At 41.4% G+C, this 22,855-nt stretch overlaps 1 protein-coding gene and 1 long non-coding RNA gene across 4 annotated transcripts; one reads left to right on the top strand and one right to left on the bottom strand.

Moving 5' to 3' along the window:
- Positions 1-335: 335 nt before the first annotated feature.
- On the bottom strand, positions 336-3,667 carry LOC114559213 (uncharacterized). Of its 3 annotated transcripts, XR_003693034.1 has the most exons (4): positions 2,126-3,667; positions 1,079-1,134; positions 623-1,003; positions 336-453 (listed from the first exon to the last, which is right to left on the bottom strand). It is a non-coding gene; the product is annotated as an uncharacterized LOC114559213 (long non-coding RNA). The 3 variants fall into 3 exon arrangements; XR_003693035.1 differs by having other exon boundaries at positions 640-1,134; XR_003693033.1 differs by having other exon boundaries at positions 623-1,134.
- A 441-nt stretch (positions 3,668-4,108) lies between these two features.
- Positions 4,109-10,835, top strand: LOC114558197 (uncharacterized). The gene is made up of 5 exons (XM_028581997.1): positions 4,109-4,180; positions 7,287-7,419; positions 9,120-9,532; positions 10,137-10,340; positions 10,434-10,835. Exons 1-4 carry the CDS (start codon positions 4,109-4,111, stop codon positions 10,305-10,307), a joined length of 789 nt encoding a protein of 262 aa, XP_028437798.1. The 3' UTR covers positions 10,308-10,340; positions 10,434-10,835.
- The last annotated feature ends 12,020 nt before the right edge of the window (positions 10,836-22,855 follow it).

Consider the following 22,855-nt stretch of genomic DNA (forward strand, 5'->3'; position numbering starts at 1 on the left):
ATTTTCTACACTTAAATCATTAAATATAACTTGTAGTACTCTGATTTCCAATAAGTTAAAGAAAAAATGGTCCGACATCAAACTGGCCACAAAAAAACGTGTTGCTTTGATGAGGTGCAGCCAAAATCCGACGGGAGGAGGCCAGTCAGACCCCGAAGTGACATTAACGCCAGCTGAGGAGCGAGTGGCCGCACTCATCGGGTCTCCCTCCGTTAGTGGCATTCATGGTGGGGGAGACACTGATGCACCTGAGTCCGAGCAGGCAAATAGTGAGAGAAATAGCCACAGTACAAACACTGATTTGTTGCCTGCCTTACATAATCACACAAATGAAGTGCATTGAATCTTTTATTTTCTCTTTTTAAAGAACAGTCCACACAGACCGGCGGAAGAGGAGAGCTTTTCTTCGCCCCGTTCTGGTCCACCACCGCCTCTGTACTAACGGCTGAAGTCCTGGAGAGACAGGCAGAAATTTGCAGATGGATGGGTGAAATAAATAGTGCACTTCTGGCCATTAATGACACATTAAAAGAGATAAATGAGAAACTGAAGTGCATTTCCAATAAATAAATGAATTATTCTCACTAAACATTCCACATTGTATTTTTTGAGGTATTCTTACCCAAAGATAGCACGTACTATGTTAGAAGCGCAGAATTAGATCCTGTCTCCTTCGTAGAGCCCCCAATGGTGGCTGATGTGGCCACAGATCTCCATGCATAAGGTCATCTGGCTGTAGGCCTATTTCATCAAATGGCACCCCGTTCTCCAGCGCAATATTATGAAGAACCCTTCATGCCATAATTATGTTGCAGACCTTCTCTGGGGTGTATAGCAGAGTCCCCCCCGCTGACCCAAGACAGAGCCACCTGCCCTTGAGCAAACCTATGCATCTCTCCACTGTGGTTCGTGTGCGTGTGTGCGTTGAACCTGCGCTCTTGCTCGTTTTGGGGATTTGCAAGCGGTGTTATAAGGTACTCAGTCAAGGGATAACCTTTGTCACCTAGAGGAATCACATCAAACCGTTTCACCGAAGAACTATGTAAAACTTTTGTAATTATACGCAGGCATAACTCACCGAGGAGATGACTCCGGCCATGCAGTGCGCCCTCCTGTAGCTTTGTTCCAACGCTGCTGTTTTGAAAAAGAAAAGAGTTGTGCGTCCCACCGGGCTACCATATTCAGAGAAGACATCCTGGCATCACATATGATCTGAACGTTGATTGAATGAACGTTTTTGCAATTGATGAATGTGTAATCATTCATGGATGGTGGCTTCAGACGCACATGAGTACAATCAATCGCCCCAATCACATTTGGAAACCCAGCAACCTCATGAAATTGTCTTTTAATCACAGTTTGCTGAGCATCATCATATTGAAATTGAATATACCTAGCAGCAACGGACTTGATAGCCGCCAAAAGTGCTGGCATACTTCTACTAATTGTTGGCTGCGATATACCAGACCTGTCCCCGATCTCCCACTGAAAGGTCCCGGTGGCCAAAAACCCCAACGTAGAGAGCAACTGCACTGACACAGGTATGGCATTGGACCGGTGAGTCTCTCTTTTTAACCGAGGCTCTAAATTGTAGCATAGCTGCAGAAGGACATGCCTCGGGAGACGAAAACGACTCATTAGCCACTGGTCACTCTCCATAAAGAAATCAGCACGGTCCCGAAAAACCCTCTCTCGTCTTAAGCGAGCATTAAGGTCCTCTAACAGAGCCAGATCTGCCATTGCTTCAACTTCAGGACTGCCAATGCGCTCGTTTAAATAGGCGACTGAATAAACATTTCACCAATCACAATTCACTGAACCGGGTGGTTATACCATGAACCACCGCTAGTCACACTGGAAAACTTGCGTACACAAGTTCAGACCAGACGTGAGATTTGATCGCAGCCTACGCTCACGTCCAAATTGATAAATGCCGAGCTTTGCGTAGGAATCGGCGTAGGAATCGGCGTACGCCCGTCGTACGCCTGTTTTAGGTCATACGCATGTTTCATAAATGAGGGCCAGTATGTATTAATAAAGATAAAAATACATGTAAAATAAATAATAAAATAAGATAAGATAAAAGTTAGTACATGTTGCATATGAAACAAAGAAAGATACTCACCAAGACACTTTTCTTGCAAACTCTGTTTCTCCTGCTCTTCCTTTGTCTTGTAGAAGGCGTCAGTTCAGTACTGAACTCACCTTTGAAAGATGCTCAGTAGAATGACGAGTAGCACTAACTCAATCCTTTTCTATTGTTAAGAAAAGTTAAAAGTGTTCACTCAAAATCAATATATATTTAAGTTAAGACACTTTTCAATATTTTCATTTTGATCTACTTCTTAAAATAAGTTATCAACTTGCTAAAACATGTATATGTAACAAATTAAATTTGTTATGCTGTAAAACCTCATGATTTTAAGCTTTACTTACTTATCCCATGACTTTTTACAGTGTCAGAAAGTTATCACTGAAATTCTTTGGTAATTCAGTGCTTTCATTTGTTGTATCAGTTGAGCATTGGCCAGCATCTGCACATGCAGCAACAGCAGCTTCAGACTGAGAAGTAGTTTCCCTGTACATGTCACTTATGCTGTATACTGAACATGCCTATGTTTTCTGGACATATGAGCAGTAAATGACGACTTCACAGTGAAAATATTTTTACAGCCAGTGACTTGCAACAGGTCGCCCCTCCACTATATGCTCTTTTAAGTGGGAGAGAAGTTCCTTCACTGTGTGAAATTGGCGCTCACACAGTGAACAGCACATTTCAAATCTGTAACGACTAACGTCCTAAAATGTCCACTTGCAGTCAATGCTAACGCATTTGAAAAGACAATGTGGTTCATTCCTGTGAACTCTACAATGCAGAACATAACCCCTTAATGTAGCTACTATTTTGCTGCAAAAATGGCAGGTAATAATTTTTAGAAAAAAATAATAAAACCACCTGTTTTTTAAACGTTTAACGTGGCGCTGCAAAACCACAGCATGAAAAAAACAACAAATGTTAACTTAACTTACTCAAAAGAAATTTACTAGTAACGTTAGCATGGAACCCAGCAGATTAACCAGCAACCAGTCAGCTTTGCTGTTTGTCAAAAATAGAAGCGAGTATTTTTCAGAATAACAGTCATCAAGTTAAAGAAAAGCATGCGTTTACCTGATAAAAGAGGATTCTCCACGTTGTCACTTGTCACGTTACATACAGCTCCTCCATGCTCCATTCGCGGGCAGCTTGGGCGGTGGTGCGCTGCACACTAACGTGAACTTTGCCAAGCTTGGCTGCTACCGCAATTATTACGTTCTCCCCATGTCTATTATCTCCGGTTACTCTGGCTTCCTCCCACCATCCAAAGACATGCAGATAGGATAATTGGTGTGAATGTGTGTGTGAGCGGTTGTTCGTCTGTGTGCGATGGACTGGTGACCTGTTCAAGGTGTACCCCGCCTTGCGCCCAATGCTAGCTGGGATTGGTTAGAAGATGCCTGGATGGATAGTCTGTAACTAATCAAATTAATTATTAAGCTGTTTGTCTATTTACAGTTTTTAAATTATGTTATGTCCACAGACTTTTTTTTACAGTGTATTATTGCCACTGTTCACTCATCACTCCCCCAACTGGCACAGTCAGACACCGCATACCAAGAGCCTGGGTCTGTCCGAGGTTTCTCCCTTAAAGGAAGTTTTTCTCACCACCGAGGTTTCTATCTAAAAGGGAGTTTTTCCTCGCCACTGTCACACTAAATGCTTGCTCTTGGGGGAATTACTGGAATTGTTGGGTCTTTGTATATTATAGAGTGTGGTCTAGACCTACTCTATCTGTGAAGTGTCCTGAGATAACTCTTGTTATGATTTGATACTATAAATAAAATTGAATCGAATCGAATTGAATCACCCCCCCCCTCCTCCGTCCTCACACACTAATATTATGCAACTCAATTTTATATTATATATGTAGTAAGGGGTCCCTGCTCGTTTCTCTCTCTGGTTTGGGTTCTTTGCCCTAAAAATGCAAAGACTCCTGCTTTAGACTTTAGATGACTGTGAAACTAAATCAGCCTTATTGAACAAATAAAATTCAATGGAACATCAGTATTGATGGTCAGGGGGCTGAAAGCCAATGTGTCCCAGGAGACAAACGCGGTGAACTCCAGTCCATCCTCACTGCAGGTTGTGTTGTTGTTTTCCTCTCTGTCCCCCCCTCCCCACCTGCCCCTATCTGCTGTGTGCCATCTCTAATAAAGCTGCAATCCCATAATACTAATCTCATAAACTAATGAATGCTTGGCGCCCAAAGCGTGGGTGGCTTTGTAATCAAATCACACAGCTATAAACCTTTATTGGTGTTTGCAGAAATTGCTGAAATTGACGTTTAACATCACGAGTATGAAACAAACAGGCCGGCAAAACTCGGTGGAAAAATCACATCTCTAAAAGATCAATTCAGAATACAATTTTTCTTTTTTAAATTCCATGAGACACACAGCAGATGTAAGTATCCAGCAAATCCACAGCAGCCACTTGCCAAATGATGGTAACATTTGATTCAATGTCAATTTAATAAATTTCAAGTCTCTGACTCACCCTGGACAAGCAAATCACTTTCCATAAATGCACTACTGACTCCCATCATTTCTCAAACAAAGGCGTCATATCTGTGAATTCAGAGCACTTTGCTGCCTCCAATCTTCTGCAAAGGGATAACTCAACACATTTCCCTCCTTCGTGCCTTTAACATTCAAACTGTCGCCAGCAAAGTCTCTGCTTACCTCCTCACAAAAACAGAGCTACTGCTGGCGTCACGCTGTTCTCATGAACCATTCATATACATATAGCTATGAAAAGTAAAGCACTCTAATTCTAACCCTAACCTTAACCCCAACCCTGCTGTATAAGAATGCTCTGTTGCCGCATGGGAGGAGGTCAGGGTGGATGACTGGGTCATAAACGTAAGACATATACCCAGGAGTGTTTTAATTTAAACCACGATCTTTTTTCTAATCTTAACTAGTCGTTTTGATGTCTGAACTTAACTGTTGTAGCGGCATGACCTAGGGCTGCACGATATGAGGGAACTATGTGATATGCGATAACATTGTTGAATATCGCAATAACAATATTACTTGCAATAGATAGACCGAAGTGCAGTTTTCTGCTGATATTTTTTTTCAACAAACAGTAGAGTTGGGTATCATTTGGATTTTTTTTCCGATATTGTTGCTTTTAAAACGGTGCTGGTGCCAAAACGGTGCCTGAACCGATACTTTTAAAAATATTTATATATATATTACAAGGAGCACAAAAACGACAGTCGGCGACATTTAAGAATGGCTTGTTTATTGCTAACCATACGCTCAAATAATTTTTTAATAATAACAAATGATAAAAACAACCACTAGATGGGAAAAGGGTATTTTACAATAACTTTGAATGCACCACGAGACTAACGAGGCGAGTTTCAAGTAAACGCACCATTGAGTTGTTTTTCCGACAACGGCAGCTGCAGACTGTTTAATGTCCCGCTGTTGGAATCCTCTACAGTGAAATACACTCACACTTTACACCGTTTAACGTTAGCTGTCAGCATTTTAACCGTGTTTAATCCAGCTGCTAGCTAACGGTAGGCTTGTAGTGAACGTGACATACATAATTCACCTTTGTTGTTAAACGTAATATGTTATACATGTAATTTACTGTCCTTAGTCACTTCATGTAAATACGTCTGTTCAGGGATCGCGGCCCCTTTAAATGTGTGATGACGTGGGACCCGAGGGGGTGGGGTTGCTGGGCAGCACCTTTCTCTGTGGAATTGTATTTCCTATAAAAATAAACGACACACACATTTGTGTGCTCAACGTAAAAAGTGGTCTCTTGCAATTTCGGAGCACCAGAGAGCAGCACAGGCATTTCAGTGGCACCGAAATGAGGCACCAAAGTCCACGTTGCTATTCGGTCCAGTAGATACCGGTCATCAAGTTACCCAACCCTAACGAACAGTGTCTATCACGATATGTGGCAGCCTTTTGCGATGTGTATATTGTGGCAGTTGATAAACGATGACGATAAAAAAATGTATATATTGAGCAGCTCACTTTTTGTTGGCTAAACTTAACTGCCACGGCCTCTGAAAAGACTGACCACTCACTGTGCTCTGTACAAGGTTCAAAGTCACTTTTCTGACGGCTAGACTCAAAGTAGCCAGGATATCAATTTGTGTGCAAAAGTACAATATCATCAATGTGTTGCTGGATCAATACAGTGCAATACAAGTACATTATTTTACTATATTACTAAACTATTTAACTATTTTCCTACCTACTTTAGTTTCAAATCCTTTAACCATCTTCACATTATCTGATTCTGACATACCGAAGCACAATACTTTCACCCATTTACACTATTCCTATTCTGCTACCATATTGTCGCAACAAGAAAGGTTAACTCTTACATTTACATCCAGGAGTTGACTCAAACTTGCATATGGCTCTACAGTTAGATTGGTCAGAAAAGGTTCTTCTCTTTGAGGGAGCTTTCAAAGAATCGGAGCAGGAATGAGAATTTGTAGAGCTCAAAGGTGATTCTCTAATCCAGGGTGAGTCAGAAACTTCCCAAACTGTCTCCAAACATCTATAAGCTTTGGCTGCAGAATGTATCAGGTTTCTCTGTAAATCTAACCCAGTGGGATACAACATGAAAATGGCCAGTAGAAGTTGCAACTATCAGAGTTATAGGAACTATAGTGTCTTAATGCTACATGAGAAAAGAGTAAAAAAATGCTGACAGAGACCATCACATGGGTTGTTACCACTGATTCACTGGAACCTGATGACTGCCATTTCTCAGAGTGTATTACTTTCTCCTGTTATTATTATTGTTGTCTCAAATGTGGTCCTCGGTTAACTTGAAAGGATAGAACATGATTACATTAGCTTTTATGGGAGGCTGTACAGAAGCAGGTGTTATTGAGTTTAGGTTTATATGATGAATGCTGCATGCTGCCATGTACTAGAAATCAATACATATTATATTCACAAACAATACAAATCCACACTCACAACATTGGAGTTGTGCCTTCATCACTACTCTGCAGATTTTTACAACCAGTCCATCTTCAATAACTCAGTAACTCTCCACAGGCATAAAGACACTGTCTAAACAAATGCACAGTGGAAAGAGTGTGTGTGTGTGTGTGTGTGTGTGTGTGTGTGTGTGTGTGTGTGTGTGGGTGTGTGGAGAGGGCTCTCACTCTCTTCTACTCTCCTTGTGTGTCCATTAGGAGGTGTGCTTTAATCTTTCCCAACTCAATAATCTTGACCCAGAACAGGTGTCCCAGCTGGCACCGGCATGGCGGGAGGCCTTCACTGTCCCCCTCTCTGCCTCTGTCACGGTGCAGGCTTGGACGGACCCAAGTGCAGGAAGGCGAAGAGTGTGCAGCAGTTTGAAATAATAATAATAATAATAAATGAAACACAAAGAGACTTACAAATGTGTAAGCAGGAGACAATAATCCAAAAGAAACTGGAACTCGGAAGGAACAGGTCAAAATTTGTGATGGGACATCTGACACCGAGGCACCGAAGCTTGTATCACTTCTGCAAAGCACACTGGTTCGAAACAGTGCTGGAGGTTGTATGAAATTGAAATAAGCATGTGACTGATGACGTCTGAAGCTTCGAACGTCACTGAAACTCCGGAAGGGTTTGCTGGTTTCGCATTTTTGCCGCTGCACCGATACCCCGGGGTATAAGAGAGAAGCACACCCGGAGAAGTTTTGTTGTGTTTCATCGAGTAGACTTGCCTATTTCAGAGTTTATTCAAAATACAATGTGGACAACGTTCAAGGGAACATTTTGATTTATCCCCGAATAAGGTAAATGGCTATGTTTTATTTATGTATTATTTGGCCTTTTATTATTATTATTATTACCATCACTGTCATTCAGACAACATTATCTGCTTAACAAAGTAGCCTAGATGTATTAATTACCTAGTAAATCAGATCAAATTGGCTATTCTAACAGGCCGGTCCAGGTTTTTATTTCAAAACAGTCACACTCTTTGCATTATTTTAAGGTTCCGTGTTTACTGTGCCCACAAGAACTGGCATACAATAATAATACCGCTTCAATGTTGAGGCACCTCCGTGCAAAACACGAGGCAGCAGCAGAAGATGCAACATCCAATGCTCCACCCAGCAACAAGATTCATGGCAATGTTAATTCCGGTCCTTCATTTGGTTTGTTCATTATTGTGATCATTATTATACAACACAGCCTACTAATCTTGTCTCACCCCACCAGGAAGAAACACGCACCAAAGTGGGCGAAAGGATATCACTCCAGTCCTCACACCTTGCAGAAATCAACATTTATCGCCACCCTTGATCACTATATATCCTTTAAAATGTCACCTAATTCAAATACAAAGCTCACTTCACTTTTTGTTGTGGTTTCTTTCTTCAAACATTATGCTAGGCCTACTTCATGGCTACATTGTTTGTCCCAAACACTGGCAGAATGGTTTCCTTTAATAAGGCTCAGAATTCGCATTTAAAACATGCAAACACACAAAAAGCAAATGTCAGATTTTTTGTATTTTTTTTTTAATTGATAAACTTCCATATACATTAGCTGCATAATAATGAAGTAATGAATAACTAATGAATTAATATTGTCATTTATATCAGTGGTTCCCAACCTTTTTTCCTTGGCGCCCCCCCTACTCATGTCTAAGAAAAGCTGAGCCCCCCCCGCCCGAAACCGAAGTTGAGGTAACTCTCGAGATAGAGCCTTACTTTCTTTTTTGATACAGAGCAGTTATCAGCACTGTTACGTTTCTCCTCCATGTTTCATTCATAAAATAGTGATGCCGTGGCGGCAGGAAAAATGAGGATACAACAAAATATATAGTTTTCATACAGACTTTTGTATACATTAGATATTCTAGTGTATTATCATCATTTGTTTAACATGTGCAAAATTTTTTTTTTACCTCAACCTCAAACCAGATAAAGACTCGCGCCCCCCCTGTGATCTTTGCCGCCCCCCCTGGGGGTGCCCGGACCCCAGGTTGGGAACCACTGATTTATATGATGCTTCTTGTGTGACAGTGTCCAGGAAACTGGAGCTGGATGAAGCCTTGCTGGAGATGCTGGTGGTGGATGCCCAGCCACTGAGCATTGTGGAGAATGTAGGGTTCAAGGCCTTTGTTAATCTCCTGGATCCTACATATGTTAGACCTGGGAGGAAGACCTTGAAGGCAATGCTGCAGAGGAAATATGAAGTCACCAAGGAGAAGGCTATGGCTGAGCTCGGGAAGGCATCCACAGTAAGCTTGACTGCAGACATGTGGACCTCTATAAACATGGATGCCTACTTGGCAGAAACATGCCACTATGTCACTGAAGAGGTCAAGCTTTCCACTGTGCTTTTAGGAGGGAGGAAGTTCCCTGACACGCACACAGCAGCTAACATCGCTGAAGCAAAGTCAGCCCTAATGACAGACTGGGGAATTACAGGGAAGGTAACAAGCTTGGTGACCGACTTTGCGTTGAAAATGATTGCATGTGCTAATCTATTACATCTCCGCCATGTCCCCTGTTTCGCACGTTTTAAATCTTGTGGTGAAGCGATCCCTTGCTCTAACCCCTGAGCTGGAAGAAATGCAGTCTCGTGCACACCGCGTTGTACATCTTTTTAAATGCAGCACAACTGCCAAAGAAAAACTGTGTGAAATCCAGCTACAGATGGGTAGACCTTTGCTGAAGCCAATTCAAGAGGTGGAATAGCACCTATGCCATGCTGTAGAGGATTCATGAGCTGTGAGAGCCTTTGGGAGCATTACTCCATTTTCAGCAGAAGAATATGACTCCATCCAGTAGTGTCTGCTGGTTCTGAAGCCATTCAATCTAGCCACTGTTGAACTGTCTGAAGAAAATCAAATGTCTGGCTCCAAAGTCATTCCCATGGTTAAGATGTTAAGACATCATACTGGCAGACTTTGTACAACAATAGCAAACCCCTTGGCACAGAAACTGGCCAGTAATGTGCAAAGTACTCTGAATGATAAGTTTGCCATTGTTGAAAAAATGACTGCTCTCAGTGTGGAAATTCTTTTGGGCCCCCAGGTACAAGGAGATGGGGTTCTGCAGTGCAAACTCGTCTCAGCCTGTAGTGGAGAGACTCACCAGGGAATGTGCAAACATCATTCCACCACCATCATCACAGGAGTCTTCAGAGCAGGAGGACAATCTCTGGGGCCTGCTTGTCAGCCACATTGGCACACAACGTGTTTCTAACACAATAGCCAGTGCCATTGCAGAGGTCCAGAGGTAAATTGTTGTGATTGGTGGTTTCCCTACAGACAAATATATATATATATATATATATATAATGAAATAATTGTATTTTCCTTCTGCTTACAGGTATTTGAAAGACACACATTGCCTAGGTCAGAGGACCCTCTTAAATACTGGAAAAGGGACCAACTTGTATTTCCAAATGTTTTTCAAATAGCCATGCACTATCTGTGCACTCCAGCATCCTCAGGTCGATTTAATCACTTTATGTACGCAGATGATTTGGTCATTTTTAACCCATATAGTGTTGGTCTCCAACAGCTTCTGAGAATATGCAGTACAGTATGGTGCTGATTTTGATATAAAATACAATGCCAAAAAGAGTATATCATGATTATTAGAAGTAGAGAAGACAAACAGTCAACCTTCCCTGACTTCTATCTGTCTGGCACTGCACTTCTATCTGTCTGGCACTGCATATTTGGGCCATATTATTGCAAATGACCTGTCTGATGATAAAGATATCTATAGGCAGCGTCGGAAGCTGTATGCTCAAGCGAACATGCTGTGTCGTTTAGTTTAGCATGTGCTCTGTATCTGTGAAGATCTCACTCTTCAGAGCGTATTGTACACCTTTGTATACTGCCTACCTGTGGTGTCGTTATAAGCAAGGCAGCATTAGAAAAGTCATAGTGGCTTATAATGACAGCATGAGGCTGCTGCTGAGAGCTCCAAGAAGCTCCGGTGCAAGCCATATGTTTGTCAGTGTCGGGGTACCTACCTGCTCTGCTGTTTTACGTAACCTGATGTATAGATTTATTTGTAGGTTATCTGAGTCAGAAAAGGACTTGATCACTGTTTTGGCTAACCCTGTATGCAGTTCTGTCAGCTTTTCTTCCAGACTGTGGAACCATTGGCAAACATGTCTGTATGTCATACACTGAACATTGTGGAAGGTTTTGTATTTTATGTTATACTCTGTGTGTTTTTTTATTGTGATATGGATCCCCCTGGGTCTGAAGTAAAGTTTATATAAATGTAAACACCAATCAGAGGGCAAGAATGGTCGTACATTGATTAATGCAGCGGCTGGAAACGATCGTCATTTAAATATCACGCGCCAATATATTCTCGGTTTTGAGGCCTCAACATATGTATGCTATAGTCCTAAATGAAATATACAGGCTTATATTGAAATCTCTTAGGCCTACATGTAGTATTGGTATTTAAATAAACACACGGTAGTGGAGTTTATGCAGTGTCTTTTATTTTACTCGTGTTTTTTTTTACTCGAGTCAGCCAGGCAACAGCTGAGGGAAAGCGAGTCCTCCGCCCCCCATGCAGGACCACCACCTCGACCCTCTCTCCTGACAGCAGAGAGGCTGGAAAAACAAGCCAAAATATCTCAGTCAATGGCAGAAATAAATCGTTCACTTGTGGCCATTAACGACACTTTAAAAGAGAAACGAAAACCTGAAGAATTAATAAAAATGTTCGTGTGCATCGTCATGGTTCCTGAGTATCATTGCCAAACATAACACTATAGGCTACCTTTTAAAAGCAAGGAATAATATCAAGTCTCCGTATAGACCCCAGTTGGGGCTGTGCTGGACACTGCCCTCTGGGCATCGGGTCATCTGGCTCCATCACTACATTTATGGCACCCTGTTTTCCTGCGAGATGTTGTGCAGAACCCCACAGGCTAAAACAATGTTGCAGACTTTTTCTGCCGTGTAGCCTATAGTAGGGTCCCCCCTGCTGATGCAAGACAGAGCCATCTGCCTTTAATCAATCCGATGGAGTGCTTCACCGTGGCCCGTGCGCGTACATGTGCACTGTTGTACCGGCGCATAGAGGTCTTCTAAAAGAGCCAGATCTGCCATTGCTGATAAGTGATCAACTGATGACTTCTCTTTCTCCTGTTAAACTGATTATATGCTGCACCGCAAGTCCACATTAACTCTAAAACTTGCGTACACAAGTTCAGACCAGACGTGAGATTTTATCGCAGCCTACGCTCACGTTCAAATTGTTAAATGCCGAGCTTTGCGTGGGAATTGGCATACGCCCGTCCTACGCCTGTTTTAGGTTGTACGCACGTTTCATAAATGAGGGCCAAAGAGACTTACAAACGTGTAAGCAGAAGACAATAATCCAAAAGAAACAGGATCTCGGAAGAAACAGGTAAAAATCCAGGAGCACAAAAACACAGGACGGCCCTCTTCACAAAAGACAGACGATGAATGACGAAAGACAATCAACCAACAACAGACACAGAAAGCACAGAGACTAAATACACAAGTAAACAAGAGTTAAGGGGCAGGTGACACAAGCGCTGATGAACAGGTGAAAGACATCAGGGCGGAGCAGACAATCACAAAGGCGGCAAAACCAAAGACACAAAGTAAAACAAGACACATAACACATAAGAGAACAGAGAGACAACAAAATAAAACAGGAAATGGAAACAAACAGAATACATGAAACCAACTAAACACAGAAACTTGACACAGGGACAAGACTTGATAGCCTCCACAAAAACACCCACCGATGCCCCATGTTTGCCATTTACAATGTGCACTTTAAGTATGCATATCTTCTAGAACTGCTTCTTCTTGTTCTGAGTTATGCAGGATCTAAAGCCTTTTGTCAGCATTAGGGGAATAAGCATGGGAGCACCACAGCTTTGCAGCCTCTTCCTGGGCTAACAGTAGTGAGCCCAGGTAAAGACATAATGCACATGCACTTGGGCCTGTGACCCGGAAGGACCCATGCACGGGGTGCCACAGCACAGCTGGTGCAGGCAAGTAAAGAAGTAACCTTAGTACTAGTCTCACATTGTCAGATCTTCCTCCACAGCGCTGCAAAGGGAGGTCTGGCTAGTCCACACAGCATTTTGGGATGGTAGAAAAACATGTGCTGCTTTATTGGCATTTCTTTAAACCAATCACATGTGCCAGATGGAGTAACAGCGCCTCTGAAAAATAGCCTAAGGAAGGAACTTGTTTTGGTGGAACATGTGTACGTTCAAAAGTTGTTTTAGTCGTGCAACAGAAAACTCAGATTGGACAGATAGTCTAGCTAGCTGTCTGGATTTACCCTGCAGAGATCTGAGGAGCAGTTAACCATAGTCCTCACAAATCCACTGGAGTTTAGAATGCCAACACAAAGAGGAAGGTAACAGACATCCAGCGTATCTTCTGGCGGCACCGTAGCAATCCCTTAAATCAGTGGTTCCCAACCTGGGGTCCGGGCACCCCCAGGGGGGGCGGCAAAGATCACAGGGGGGGCGCGAGTCTTTATCTGGTTTGAGGTTGAGGTAAAAAAAAATGTTTTGCACATGTTAAACAAATTATAATACACTAGAATATCTAATGTATACAAAAGTCTGTATGAAAACTATATATTTTGTTGTATCCTCAATTTTCCTGCCCCACGGCATCACTATTTTATGAATGAAACATGCCGGAGAAACAGTGCTGATAACTCCTCTGTATCAAAAAAGAAAGAGAGGCTCTATCTCGAGAGTTACCTCAACTTCGGTTTTGGGTGGGGGGGGGCTCAGCTTTTCTTAGACATGAGTAGGGGGGGCGCCAAGGAAAAAAGGTTGGGAACCACTGCCTTAAATTAATGGTCGTCAATATAGACTAATGGTGACTTAACTTAGGTATGGTACTTCACTTACCTCAAATACATAACATACATAACTTAAGTTACGTAACAAGCATAATTTATTTCAATCCATACCATGGTCTTTTCCTAAACCTAACCAAGTAGTTTTCTTGCCTAAACCTTTGTTTCAATTCACAACATTAACCATGTGTTGAATACTGGGACCATTTCAATGTTTTTACTGTCACTGGTATGGACAGGATGTGTAATCTGCAAAATACAGTTCCCCTGAATAGTGATTGAAAATGCAGTTTAATTGTACTGGAACATCATTTTTGAGAGACAGGGCTGGTGTATGACATGTTTCTGTATGAAACTATGTACTGTAGCCACTCTGAGCCGCATGAACTTCAAAACAAAAAGGCACACAGACCTTACATGTATATTACAGCAATAAACAAAGATTTTTTGTATTTTTTTTTTGTACTTTGTATTTCCAGGGAGAGGCTTGAGGTCTTCTGATTTAATTCATGGCTATTTTTGGAGAATATCTACCAGCCATGAGAGTAACTGCTGCAACATTCAGGCAGCTGGTGGGCGGTGTACACTGAACTGAGATTGAAACAGTGTATACCAGCCAGGACACTTTGGGATTGAATCAGAGACCAAATTAATCAAAATTAGTGTCTCCTTGTAGGGCAAAAGTCACATTGAAAGACCAGTTAGAGACAGTGAGGAAAAAAAAGACCCAGAAGTGCATCAAGACTCAGACTAAGACTAAGTGATATATGCTCTGATAGGAAGATGAATTGATAAGCAAACAAAGAGGTTAATGGACAGGGAAAACACTCAAGTATGTGTCGACAGACAAACACCTCATGCTTAGCTTAGGGAAAATGGAGAAAGGAAAAAAATACCATATGCCTCTGCTCACTTATCTAGATTCGCGCACACACACAAACACACACGCACACACACACACACACACACACACACACACACACACACACACACACACACACACACACACACACACCATTATTTCCACGTGTCGAGAAGGTTGCTGATGTGTGCTTGTGTGATATTTATGGTGACCCTGAGATCTCAATGCACTGCAAATAAAAAAAACACACACATGCGAACAGACACCGACTTCAACACCAACTGAACACTTGAAACCATCATCTTGACGACATGAAAAAACGCTGCAAGAAGCTCACAACACAACGGAAAACGCTTTCTAGGGGATACTATAAAGTGATGCACACGGCTGGAACACACTGCACTAGTTGTTGCCGTTCGTGGCTTGTGAAGTTATTGAAGTCGACTATGTGTCAGTCAAAATGACCCAAAATTAAATTAGTTTTGGCTTATTTTAACATAGTGATTGCAAATTTCCGATATTATTGCAGATATCTACTGCTAACCTAGCGTTAGCTTTTTGTTTCTTATCATATCTGAATCATGCGATCACAACAACGGATAGCCGACTTCAATAACTTCATAAGCCCATAAACAACAACAAGCTATCCCAGCCTTGTGCAGCCCTTTTTAATGTCTTCTGGAAACCGTTTCCATTGTTGTTGCTTCTTGCAGCGTTTTTTCTACAGTTTTTTTTACTATCACTTTGGCACTAATTTCAGAACCTTGACGTCATTTTTCAAAACTCTAGACACAAAACTCACAACCAATGATCAAAATGTACATTTTTTAAAATTCTAACACTTGTTTCAATTGCTTGGATATAATACACATAAACCTAAGATAATTTGTTCATTTAACAAAGATCACCTGTTCAATATGACACAACTTAACATCAAAGTACTACTATTTCAAAAGGCAATTCGCACATTACATTTCAGATGATTGTCTATTCATTTCATTACAATCATCTAACTATCAATTGATACAAATGCTCAAAATGATAAGTAACTGTTGTATTACTCTTAATGCATAGTTGTATGGAAACAGACAAACAATATTCCATGTTTAGATCATGAAAGTTTCAAGATAACAAGATTTATTGTCACCAATTAGCGTGGAGCATGAACCAATTAGGCTACGTGATCGGTGGATGTAATATTTCATCATCATTCTTTAATGTAATGTATTACTGTTTTTCAGACACTGTTTCTATGGTCCCATGTACCACCTTTGAGAGTATTTACAGTATTGACAGTAATATATGCATGCAGGCCCTTGGAATTGCTTGTCCAATTCTGCCAACTCGTTGATGATTGAGATATATATATATATATATATATATATATATATATACACACACACACACATTCTGTATATTGTAGGATTCTCGTAGGGTACAGATTTGATCATTGGCAAATTATCAAAGAGGTTTTATCAATATTAATAAAGTTATGAATATGGTTATTAATAACTTTATCAAATCGACAAACAATCAAAAATGGGGCACCACCCTGCAAGTCAGGGACCAATAATCAAACTGTGGAACAGTCTCATTCTGTGGTAATCCTTTAAAAAGGAATTAAAGGAAGGGGTGAATCCAAGCACGGACCTGATCGACCAGCAATTATTACAACAAGTACACAAATAATCACAAGCAACTGCTAATTAAGCATAATAAGATTTATTAACGTCACAATTATCGGTGGCTAATCAATAATCCTTCACTAATAAACTCATATACCTTTTTACAATATCACAACCAAAAACAAAGCAGCATGTGTCATGGACAGTCTGTGGGTGTGGGTGTGTGTGTGTGTGAGAGAGGAGGGGCATGTCGACATGTATTTCTAACACAAAACAACTCCAAAAATGGCTACTCCTGTGAGCTGCACAAAACTATTTGGCCTCAAGAGGGCGGTAGTGGTGCTGCGTGCACAAGGAGGGGCTGAAGAAGCCGGGGTTGCTGGGCAGCGCTTGCGCTTAGTCGGTATGGTAGCTAGTTCCTGTGTTAGCTCTGTCCGAGCGTAAGCAGACTCCACGTGTGAAGCTAGCCTGCAGCGTTAGCTCGGGAGCTCTGTGGCTAGCCTGTGGGTGTGTGTGTGTGTGTGTGTGTTAGAGAGAGAAGAAAGAGAAGAAGAATAAAGAAAAAAGGGGGGCACTCTGATCTTTAGTTATCGATAATGACCCAGTTCCCCTCAGCCACTCAGGTCTGGGCTAACGTGTGGTTTAGGATAGACTGAGACTTTGTTTTGCTGAGGAGAACGTCACTATAACTAATTCAGTGACTAACAGCTGATTTTCGCGATTCTATCGCAGACAGTAACTAAACTCCTGAAAGGAGTGATTTAAGCAGGTAGCGATTACGGTTATACCCAGCTACTTAACACAACATAAATCAACGAGTATAGTGATCAATTTATACATTCACAGCACAGATTAATAATCACATATGGACCAGTACATGATTAAATCAGATCACATTAATGGCAACAATGGTAGCAAACCCTTTGCTCATTAATAACAAAACAAAACGCACTAGTTCTAATATCTGCCCAGAACTGTGTAAGCCTCTTACTGTGTGCGTTGTTTGTCAGTTAAAACTCTTGCCAGAGTTTAACGATCCGTTTCGTCCCGAAGCAGAGGGGACAAGACGTAATCCAGGTCAACCAAACAAGAAACAGGACGCTGTCCTTTTCTTGAATCCAGGCTGATTAAACCCGCTGCAGATGAGGGAATACTTCGGCCAGTATTTCCTCGGATCCCCTTTATATCAGACCGATATAAAGTTGTCCCAGCTCAAATCTCGACCAGCGAGGTGATGCTGGCTAACTAATCCGGACCAGTGCCTCCTTTCAGCAACCGGGGGTTACCGTGAAAAGCAAAGAAACACAAACGCGGACAGCTTTTATCCTTCCTCCGCCTCCTAGTGGCGGGGTGGTGCATTCAAGGACCCGACGACCAATGGGAAAACTGCAACCTGGCCACAGGTGTGAAGCAGTTCTTTGTCTCACCACCAGTCTGCCTTGCCGTCCTCGTGTTTGAATGCACTTTCTCCATCTTGTGAAGTGGCGGCTTGTAGGAGTTTGGTGAAACTGGCTTTGGGATTCACATGTAGGCCAAGATCCTTTGTCTTGCCTCCCCTGTGTCTCACCAGTCAACTCAATCTGAGCCAAATCACCGTTTAACCAGCTTCTTGGTCCCCAACAATATATTAGGGCTGTCAAAATTAACGCGTTAATTTTTGCGTTAATTTTTTAATATTTAACTTGTTAAAAAAAATTTACGAAATTAACGCAGCTGTTTGTTTACTTCATGTGGCGGCTAAGAAACGTAATACGTCTCCATAACACCAGGCGGCGCTACTCTGTATTGTTGCCCAAGTAATGAAAACCGGCAGCTGATTGGACGAACGCGTCACATGGGTTTGTTTTCTCCGGATATTGAGAGCCAAACTGTCATGGCTAAATGAACAAATTATCTTAGGTTTATGTGTATTGTATCCAAGCAATTGAAACAAAAACAAAACATAAAATGATGTCAAAGTTCTGAAATTAGTAGCAAAGTGATTGTAAAAAACTGTAAATGTGGCGCATGTGTCGTCAAAACGGTAAAGATGTTTCTTCTTGTTTGTGTTGTGTCTATTTTCTCGTTTGTTGTCTTAATTTGCAGTGTGTTGAGCTCTAAGGGCCACCGTAGATGTTGGTTTCTAGGACACAGTAACTGTCTACGAGGTCCACTGCTGTCTAGACGCTCAGCAGGAAGAAAAAAAAAAAAAAAAGACTCCGGAAATTGGAGCGCAGCTTCAGCGGGGAGACGAAATGTAAAACAAGACCTTTTCACGGGGCAGCCGGAATTGGATTTAAGATCAATTTAACAACCAAGATAAAGAAAGAAAGAAACAACCGAAACAAAGTGCCGCTGATTGAACAAAGCCAATAACCTTCTGACACTGAAGAAAAACATTCGGAAGAGTGAAGTCCAGCTGCGTTTAAATCGCAGATGCAATAAAAACAAAACGTGTTCAGCATGTAATATTAATCCGGCTCTTTATTAATCTAAATTGCTGATTATTCTGTTGGTTTGTCACTGTGAGTCTAACCTTTTACATTACACGGTGATGCTGTTTAGATCTACTATTAATATATAATACACAATACATACAAGAGCTATAGATAAGAGACGTTTAAAGGGCTTTAGATGGTTTCAGGGATATATTCGAAATTTTGGAGGAACTGTAGTTTGGGCTTTTGCAAACCGTGGATCATTATAAACGAGGCTAGCGGTAGGGGAGTCAGACAGAGTTACAACACGCACGGAGATGAGAAGGGTATGTATGGACTATCTAACTCTGGTGGATACAGTGAATAAGCTTAAAGTCCCAGTAAGTCGGCATGGTCCTTTAACTTCCAAAATACACATTTAGATGTTTGTGTAGAAGCCACATATTGGCTGTTGTTTATGGTCTCATTTATGTTGTTTGGTGATTATTGTGTTGTGCCCTGATGTTGTGGGTGGTGGGCGTTTTCATTGCGGTTTAAGCGGAAGTCTATTTGTTTGCTTCACCTGTGCACCTGGGGTTTTTGGCCATTGACAGAGAGGGGGTGAGCCTGGGAGCATCACGGACACAGAAGTATGGACCCAAAGATACACAACTCAGGTACGTAGAATGGCAAAAGTTTATTAACAGACTAAATAAACTTACAAGCACAGAGTCCCAATCGGCAGGCAAAAGGGAAATCCAAAATACAGGCAGTGGTCAAAATCCAGGGAATCAACAAACTCTCAGAATACAGGACACTAGGGAATCGCTTGAAGGCTGAACAAAAAGGAAGCAGACGATCTCGCACTGGGGTAAGGTTAAGACTGAACTTAAATACACAAGACAGGGAAGACATTCACTACGTTTACATGCAGCCAATAACCCGTTCAAAACCGGAATATTAGCAATAACCTGATCGCGCACGGCCATGTAAACACCGGCAAAAACCAAAATATGCTCATATTCCGGTTTTTAAAAACCGGAATATGCTATCTGGGTTACCCCTTTTCTAACCCGAAATTTTGGTCATGTAAACGCGTATCGGCATATCCCCATCAAAAGGAACATTGATTTGTGATCTGCGCATGTTCTATTCGCAAGGAATCTTGGTCTTTTGAGTAGAGGAACTTCTTGTATGCGCCAGAAAACATAGTTATAATAATAATTATATACTATAATAATATAGTTATATATAAATATATATATGTATGTCAATGCAGAAAACCTGCGTGCAGTATACCGGAAGTAAACAAGAACCAGAGGTAAACATGGCGAGACGCAGCACAGCACCACACTTTTGGAGCGAGGAGGAAACCAATTTCTTTATTAGTGTGGTGAAAACCATGAATATAATGTCTTTTGTTGACGGAAGAAAGTACCGAGATAGTGAGATTTATAAGAAGGTGACCGAAAAGTTATTGTGTCTTAAGGTTGTCTGTACGTCCAGACGCTAACCGTGCGTCGCTGTTTCCATCGGGATATTGCCAATTGATTACAAATTCCATGTATACAGGAGTAACTCTCTCTGCTCACGCATGTAAACGGGTTATTCCGAATGTTTCAGAAACCCGAATAGTGACCTTAACCCGACCATAACCCGAAAATTGACAGCTTGTAAACGTAGTCAATGAGACTCAGGTGCAACACATTAGGGCAGGGATATATGTAATCACAATGGCGGGTAAAATGACAAACAGGAAGTAAAACAAGAAACACTAAGAGGAACAGAAACCTTCAAAATAAATCCGGAAATGGAAAAAACAACAAAAATGAGAACCAAACTAAAAACAATAACTTGACACAGGAGCGGGCATGACAGGGAGCGAACACTTTCTGTTGACCGCATCACGCTGCATTAGCGCAATTATTCTACTCACCAGGTAACCACCTGTCCAGTGAATGCAAATCAGCATATTTTAATTAGTTAATGTCAATGTGGCAATTGTGATGACGTTTTTAGACACAAATTGTACTGTATTCACCTGGAATGTCTCCATTAAGTACAGTCCATTAGCCTGTCTGTCCATGATGCCTCAGCTAAACCTTAGCTAACGCATTACATAAGCTACTAACTCATGCATGTTAGCAACAGAGATGTTCACAAGTCATTTTTTGGAAGTCCAAGTCGAGTCTCAAGTCTTTGAGCTTGAGTCCAAGTCAAGTCTCAAATCTTTGGGGGGCAAGTTCAAGTCAAGTCTCAAGTCTTTTGCCACGAGTCCAAGTATTTGGTGGACCGCCATTTATTAATTTATCTTCACTTCACTTCACTCCGCTTCGCGTCGTACCTAACAGGCTACTATTTTGACCCTTTGCCGCACTTTGCCATGCTTCCTCGTAACACATCCGGCTGCTGCAGGCATGATGGAAAAGGACAGCAGCAACGCAATTCTGAATGCGATTAAAGTCGATTAACTATAGAAATTCAGCGATTAATCGTGATTACATTTTTTATTATTGTTTGACAGCCCTAGTCCCTAACACTGTATTTTTAAATCTTATAAATTCAAAGCATGTCCTGTAGCTACCATCCATACAGTACAGTATCAAAATCAGTTGTAGGATAACTTTATGGGTGTTATGGTTGTGTTTGTTTCTGTTTCCTGTTTTATTTTGGTAGTCTAGTTGTCTGTCTTGTATTGTCTGGTTTTACTTCCTGTCCTGTGTTTTCCCGCCTTTTTTGATTGTTCTGCCCAGACCTAATGTGTTTCACCTGTTTCCCTCTCCTTGTGTCAGCTGTCTCTTGTTACCTCATTACCCTCTGTTTTTACCCTGCGTTCATGGACATCGGAAAAACGTTTTTCCGAGTGAAAACCATTCATGTAACGTCCTGTGGGAATCAGAGGTCGGAAACTCGGGCTGGATTTTGATACCCGAGTTTCCCACTGAACATATTTTAATGACAATAAACTGTTTATTGTGGACAAATGCCTCTTCCAAGAAACATACACAGACATAATATGTTTCAAATTATTCATAAATAGGCCCACGTATATAAAAAAAAACACATTATCCGTATCCTTTCCCGTTGGTTGTCCTGTAGATAACACAAACACACACCTGTCGATGTGCTGTTTGGATGCTCGCATAAGAAAACAGCAGAAAATCTTTTTATTATATTTATAGTTATAGTTATTGTGGCCTCCATGTTTTCATACACCTGATGCTCTCGGCTACGGCCGACCGTTGGTGGCAGTAATGCAAAAAGTTGTTATGCCAAACGGCAATATAACAGAAGAAGAAGAGCATCCCGACCATGTGAACGCTACCAGTCGGAAAAACAACGTAACCACGGGGGCGGTGCCTGTTATTCCGAGGTGGCATGAACGGGGTAAGTCTCTGTCTTCCCCTTGTCTGTTGTCAGGTCATATTGTCTTTCTGTTTCGGCGTATCTGTTTGTTAGTTCCCGATTTAATCTCTGTGATTTTAGTCCCTGTTATTCTGTTTTTACTTTCACGTATTTTGGATTTTCTCTCTGCCTGCTGTTTTGCTGGACACCTTTTATTTGTATTTATTTTAATTAATTAAATATTCCAGCTCTAATCTGCCTTCTGCCTCTGCTTTTGGGTCTACTATAACAATGGGCTCTACTGCAATGCAATCTGAAGAAACACAAATGAAGAACTGTTTAAATTTCAAAACTGTAATTTTAACATTTTGGTATCTGCACCAAATGTTTGTCTGCGTTACTAACTGGTTGTAAAGCCCAACCTCATCATGCATTACATTTTTATAATGAATGACTCAATGCTGCTCTGTCCCTCTCCAACAGTACCTTTTTTAGCATTGGTGAATTCTGTCAACTTGTAGATGGACATACGAAATCATTTTGCTTGCCACTAATAAAATCTGCATACAACTGACATATGTGTAGTGTTCTGTGGGGGAAATAGCTAAAGTAATACTGAACGTTTCTATCATGTATATTTTTTTTTTTCTGAAATAAAATGTGGGCACTGCAGCCAAGAGTGGATGT

Source organism: Perca flavescens, chromosome 7 (genome assembly GCF_004354835.1).
Source record: "Perca flavescens isolate YP-PL-M2 chromosome 7, PFLA_1.0, whole genome shotgun sequence".
NCBI lineage: Eukaryota > Metazoa > Chordata > Actinopteri > Perciformes > Percidae > Perca > Perca flavescens.

Excerpts from the sequence above, each read along its gene's own strand:
- LOC114558197 (XM_028581997.1), top strand. The coding sequence starts at position 4,109 with ATGGTCAGGGGGCTGAAAGCCAATGTGTCCCAGGAGACAAACGCGGTG. Across the intron at positions 7,420-9,119 it reads GCAGGCTTGGACGGACCCAA|TGTCCAGGAAACTGGAGCTG; the intron begins GTGCAGGAAGGC and ends CTTGTGTGACAG. Across the intron at positions 9,533-10,136 it reads ACTGGGGAATTACAGGGAAG|GTACAAGGAGATGGGGTTCT; the intron begins GTAACAAGCTTG and ends TTGGGCCCCCAG.